The 6764-nt window shown below is 34.5% G+C and overlaps 1 protein-coding gene across 4 annotated transcripts in view; it reads left to right on the top strand.

Annotated features, from left to right (window-relative positions):
* The window catches only part of CCDC138 (coiled-coil domain containing 138), a 96956-nt gene that overhangs the window by 43935 nt on the left and 46257 nt on the right, over nucleotides 1–6764 (top strand). For all 4 annotated transcript variants that reach the window (XM_011980542.1, XM_011980540.1, XM_011980539.1 and 1 more), the window contains exon 11: nucleotides 4942–5058. In XM_011980542.1, the coding sequence (XP_011835932.1) occupies nucleotides 4942–5058 (117 nt within the window). The remainder of the gene's footprint in view (nucleotides 1–4941; nucleotides 5059–6764) is intronic.

The following is a 6764-nucleotide window of genomic DNA, read 5'->3' as shown; positions in this document are numbered from 1 at the left end:
AGCCTCACTCTGTCGCATGAGCTGGAGTGCAGTGGTGCGATCTCGGCTCACTGCAACCTCTGCCTCCCGAGTTCAAGCAATTCTCTTGCCTCAGCCTCCCGAGTAGCTGGGATTACAGGTGTCCACCACTCCCAGCTAATTTTTGCATTTTTAGTAGAGACAGATGGGGGTTTTACCATGTTGGCCAGGCTGGTATTGAACTGCTGACCTCAGGTGATCCACCCGCCTTGGCCTCCCAAAGTGCGGGATTATAGGCATGAGGCACCATGCCCGGCCTGAAAATGTCTTTTCATACACTAAATATTGTCAAGTAATTGACATCAATCCGTGAGCATATGATTTTGTTTCACTGTGGTAAAATATGCATAGCTTAATATTTATCGTTTTAACCATTTATAAATGTACAATTTAGTGGCATTAAGTATATTCCCAATGCTGTACAACCATCATCACTATCAATTTCAAGAATTTTTTATCATCTGAAACAAATTCTGTACCCATTTAACAATATCTTCCCGTTCCCCCCTCCCCCGTAGACCCTGGTAGTCTCTCATCTACTTTCTATCTCTAAGAATTTGCCTATTCTAAGTATCTCATAAGTGGGACCACAGACATGCATATGACTCTGTCACTTGAAAAGCATTTACAGAATTCTTTTTGATTCTTCTCTTGATATTTCTTTTTGTGTATCACTGTATTGGAGAGTAATCACTTCCAATTGAAGGTCAGTTGGCAGCTCCTTAGTTGCAGTCGAATGGATCTTGAAATATGCAGATCGTTTTGCACTTGCATTGAGATTCAAATAATGCTGCTAGAACTGTAGTTTGGAGTCAGAAGACATATCCGCTGCAAATCTGTGTTGGAATGGTAGTGGAGGTCTCCTCTCTTTTTAAAATATCTGAGAACAAAGGAAGTTTATGCAGCTTAACATTACGATTCAAACAATACCAGTTGTTGAAATGACTACTGTAGTGTAAGTTTCATATATAAGGACTGTTTTGACTTGTAATTTCAGGTTGACTCTAGTAAGAAAAACGAATAATGTGCAGCAAAAGGTAATTTCTAAAACTGTTCAATGATTGAGTGCTGTTCTTATTCAGAAAATGTTCATCTCAGCCATGAGCTCAAAAATTAAAAAAATTCACTGCCATGTGTTAGGGCCATTAAGGATATTATACCTCTATTTCTGATAAAAAAATGCACGGAACTGTTGATAGTTAAGTCCCCCAGAGCAAATGAAATTCACCACTGATAACAGCGATATGAAAACACATAATATATTCAAATATTTTTCACAAAGTATTGGCTTACAGATAGTATAATGACTAACCATAGTTTAAATACCTTACATATCATAAGATTTGTAAATCTGTTCAAGTAAGTCTTTTTCTGGTCCACCCATATAATTTCTCAAACTGTGATGAAAACATAAATTTATTATCTTAATAATTTTTAAGTATACAGTTCATTAGTATATTCACATTGTCCTTCAACAGTTCTCCAGAAATACTTTATCTTGCAAAACTAAAACTCAGTACCCGTTGTCTTTGTTTTGTGCTGTTACAACAGAATATCTGAGACTGGGCAATCTGTAAACAACAGAAATTTATTTCTCACAGTTCTGGCAGCTGGACGTCCAAGCATCTGATAGGGGCTTTCTTGCTGCATCCTCACATGGCACAAGGCAGAAGAGCAAAAACCGGATGAACGTTGTGTGCCCACAGGGTGGAAGAGCAGGAGAAAGGGATCCCGCTCCCACATGCCTTTATTATAATGCCGTTAATCCATTCCTTAGGGCAGAGCCCTCCTGACGTAAATACTTCCCAGTAGATCCCCGCCTCGCAACACTGATGTTTTGGGCATTAAGTTTCCAACACAAATTTTGAGGAACGTATTCAAACCATAGCGCTTATTAAGTAACAACTCCCCATTTCACCTACCCCAGCCCCTGATGACCGCCATTCAATTTTCTGCTTCAATGAATTTGACATTAGATTTCTCATATGGGTGGAATCATAATAATATTGGCCTTTTTGTGACTGGCTTATTTCACTTAGCATAATATCCTTAAGGTTCGTCCATGTTGTAGCATGTGACAGGATTTCCTAACTTTTTAAGGTGGAACAATATTTGTTTATGCATGAATACCACATATTGCTTATCTGTTCATTCGTTGATGGATATTTGGGCAGCTACCATCTCATGGCTATTGTGAATAGTGCTGATAGGAATATGGGCTTGCAAATATCCTTTCAATACCCTGTTTTCAATCCCTTTGGACATATACTCAGAAGTGGGATTGCTAGATCATTTGATAGTTCTATTTTCAATTTTTGAAGAACTGCTATACTGTTCACCATAGTAAATTAATGCTGTAGGGATTTTGGTAGCAATTACCTCGAATCTGTAGATCGCTTTGGGTAGCATGGACACCTTAATAATACCAAGTTTTCTGACCCATAAACATGAAATTTCGTTCTATTTGGGTCTGTTTTAATTTTTTTCATCACTGTTTTGTGGTTTTTAGTGTATACGTTTTTTACCTCCTTGCTTAGATTTATTCCTAAGTATTTTTATTAATTTTGATGCTCTTTGTAAATGGAACTGTTTTCCTTATTTCCTGTTTGGATTGTTCATTGTTAGTGTATAGAACCACACCTGATTTTTGAGTTCGATTTTGTATTCAGCGACTTTGCTGAATTTGTGTATTCTAACTTTTTTTTTTTTTTAAATTGTGGAATCTTTAAGACTTTCGACATACAAGGTCATGCCATCTGAGAAGAGAGATGATTTTACTACTACTTTTACAATTTGGATACTTTTTATTTCTTTTTTTTGCCCAGTTTCACTGGCTGGTACTGTGGTGAATAGAAGAGGTGAGGGTGTGCATCCTTGTCTTGTTCCTGATTTTGGAGGAAAGGCTTTCATTCTTTTACCTTTATAGTGCAATCTGTGGGCTTTTTATATATAGCCTTTATTATATCGAGGTAGTTTCCCTCTATTAAGTTTGCTGAGTATTTTTATCATGAAAGGGTGTTGAACCTTGTTCAGTGCTTTTTCTTTGTCAGTTGAAATAATCGTGTGGGTTTTGTCCTTCATTTTGTTAAAATGTTGAACTGTCCTTGCATTGCAAGAATAAATATCACTTAGTCATGATGTATAATCAGCCATACACTGCATAATGATGTTTAAGACAATGGTAGACTGCATATATGATGGTGGTCCCATAATACAATGGAGCAAAGAAAAAAAGAATATATAAAAAAATAGATTATAATGGAGCTGAAAATGTCCTGTCACTTTGTGACATCATAGGTGTTATAATATTGTAGCAGAACACATTATTCATATGTTTGTGGTGATGCTGATGTAAACAAACCTGTGCCGCCAGTTACATAAAAGTATAGCACACACAGTTATGTACAGTACATAATACTTGATAATAAACAACCATATTACTGGTTTATGTATTTACTATACTATTTATTGTTATTTTACAGTGTATCTCTGTCATTAACTGATGCATGGCTTTATTAAAAAGTTGGGGGGAGAAGTTTATATAAAATTTTACTGAGATTATGACTGTAAGAGAGTATATAGCTACCAACTTTTATTCCATGAAAATACTATTTAGACATTTCTCAGCTTGTGAGGTGTCTATAATTTTTTCGATTTTTTTTTTTTTTTTTTAAGACACCAGAGTGGTCAGATGGTAGGAAGACAGGAGTCTAGGGGAAAGCATTGGGCAGACCCTTTATTTTGGTTTCCACATGAAGGGCAATGCAGGGCAGGGTGAACAAATAGGATTGGCTAGTTTGAATAATTTTGGCTGGTACTAAGCTCTAGGGGTGGTCCCTAGTGACTCTGGTAAGATTACAGCAGAGAATATTGCCTCCTGGGATACAAGGGCCAGATAGAAGGAGTCTGGCTCTGAATTGGTTTGTTTGTCTATCAGAGGCATACTCTAGGCTGAGCACTTTGCTGTATCTAAGAATTGACTGGTCCAGGGAGGGGCAGTCTCTCCCCAACTGGAAAGGTTTTTTAAGATGTCAAAACATCATCATATACAGAAAAGAAAATTTTTAAAAATACATGTATGTATATACACACAATATGCTCATAATCATTAATCCAGAGAATCTTTATACAGTTGACATAACCATTTTCTTGATTGCTGTACAATTACTTCCAGGTTTATACTCTTATAAACAGTGTAGCCATAAGTATCTTTGTACATGGCTTTTGGAGGGATCTTCTTAAAACGATTTCCTTAGGCTGGTATCTAAGAAGTGGGAATATTCTGTTAGAGCCTTAGAATTTATCTTTCTGGTCCTGAAATCATTTAGCAAAATGTTATACTTTTGAAGCAAAGTTCATAGACATCCTTAAACATTTAAATATTATTTTTATAAATTAGCATATTAAGATATACATGCAATGTAGACATATAAAAAAGTAAATATTACTCCAGTTTCTGAAATCCAGCTTTTTAAGAAATCCTTTCATATATCTTTTTCAGTATAAATTTATATAGATATAGTTTATGTAAATGAGATTTTTATTCCATTTGCTTCCTTGTAAACACCTTTTTTCACCCCAGAATATGCCATTGCAATAAATGTAAATCTAGGTTATCATTTTTAAAGGTTACATATGTACTATAAATTTATTTAATCATTTAAGGTTCAGAGAGTATCTTTGTTTAGGTTAATCTCCTTAAACTAGATGTGCTGTTATTGCTGGATGAAAGAAAATGCATATATAAAAATTCAAATACATATTGCCAAATAGTATTGCATATAGTTTTAAACTGAAGATTTTTTGTTGGAGAACTGTTTTTTTGTTTGTTTTTAAAGATAATTTTGGAAAATTGTGGTAATTGATTTCAGACATTTTAAAATACTGTGCCTTTGTATTTATTTTCCATCATTTTGTCTTTAGCTTTTGCCTCTGATGACAGAGCAACTACAGTGGATGCCATTTGTGAATACCAAACTTCACGAGCCTTTTGTAAAATTTATATATTGGTCCCTAAGGCAGCTAGATGCTGGAGCACAGGTAATTGGTTAATAGGAATTTTTCTTCAAGTAATACTCCACCTAATATTCTTGATCTTGTTTCACAATATCTATTTTGAATATATTCTCTGTATTTCAGAACAATCTTCCCTATCTATAAGATATCTTGCTGGGATTTTGATAGGAATTGTGTTAAACCTGTATATCAATTTGAGAATAATTGACATCTTTCCTTTGTTGAGTCTTACAACTTACGAACATAAAATGTCCATTTATTTAAAACTTTAATTAATCAATGTTGTATACTTTTCAGCGTAAAATTGCTGCATTCTTGTTTAGATTTTTGGTTGAGTATTGACATTTTTTGAGCACTTTTAATTGGTGTTGTCTTTTTACTTTTGATGTTTACATGTTCATTGATAATGTGCAGACATCAAATTGTTTTTTGTTTGTTTTGTATCCTGGCTTTATTAGTTTTAGGAGTTTTCTTGAAGGTTCCTCAGGATTTTTACGTAGCAAATCATGTCATCTGCAAATGAAGACAGCGTTGTGTTTTTTTCCTTTTTGATATGTACGTCTTTAATTTCCTTTTCCACCCTTATTGCATTAGCTAGAGTTTCTAGCAGTATGTTGAATGTGAGTGGTGAGAGTAGTCATCCTCGCCTTGTTTCTCCTCTTGGGTGGAAAATTCATTCTGCGATTACTAAGTATAATATTAGCTGTGGTATTTTCATAGATACTTTCAATCAAGTTCTCCTGTATTCCTGCTTTTCTGAGTTTTTAAAAAATCATTAATGGTGTTGAATTTTTTTAGATACTTTTTTTGCATTGATTGATAAGATCACATGATCTTTTTCATCTTTAACTTGTTAATATGAATTACATTGACTTCAAAATACTAAATTAGCCATGTGTCTCTGGAATAAAACCTACTTGGTTGTGGTGTTTAATTCTTTTTATATGTTTTTATATTAGCTAATTCTATTTGCTAATATTTTGTTAAGGACTTTTGTTTCTATATTCATGAGAGATATTTGTCTATAGTTTTGAACTCTCTTTGGTTTTGTATCAGGGCAATATTAGGTTCATAAAATGAATTGGGAAGGGTCTTATCCTTTATGTTTTCTGGAAGAAATTATGTAGACTTAGTGTTCATTCTTCTTTAAACATTTGGTAGAATTCTCCAGTGAAACTATGTGGATGAGATTTCTTTTGGAGGAGGTTTTAAATCATGAATTTAAGTTCTCTAATAGTTACAGGTCTGTTCTAGTTACATAATTCATATCGATGATTTGTAATCGTTTGTGCTTTTTGAGAAACGGAACCATTCAAATATATGCAAATTTATGTGTATGAAGTTTTTCATAGTATTCTCTTATCCTTTTGATGTCTTCAGTATCTGTAGCGGTAGCCTTATTTCCTTCTTAATATGGATAATTTGTGTTTTCTTTCTTTACTTCGTCTTTTTTGCTGGAAGTTTCTCTGTTTCTCCATTTTATTGATCTTTCAAAGGATCATCTCTTTGTTTCATTTATTTTTATTTATTTATTTATTTATTGAGACAGAGTCTCACTCACTCTCTTACCCAGGCTGGAGTTCACTGGCACAGTCTTGGCTCACCACAACCTCCGCCTCCTGGGCTCAAGCGATTCTCCTGCCTCAGCCTCCCAAGTAGCTGGGATTACAGACGCCCACCACCACACCTGGCTAATTTTTGTGGTTTCTTTTTTTTTTTTTAGAATCGCT

Source organism: Mandrillus leucophaeus, unplaced genomic scaffold (genome assembly GCF_000951045.1).
Source record: "Mandrillus leucophaeus isolate KB7577 unplaced genomic scaffold, Mleu.le_1.0 Scaffold214, whole genome shotgun sequence".
Classification (NCBI taxonomy): domain Eukaryota; kingdom Metazoa; phylum Chordata; class Mammalia; order Primates; family Cercopithecidae; genus Mandrillus; species Mandrillus leucophaeus.
This window is presented reverse-complemented; position numbering and strand designations above follow the sequence as displayed.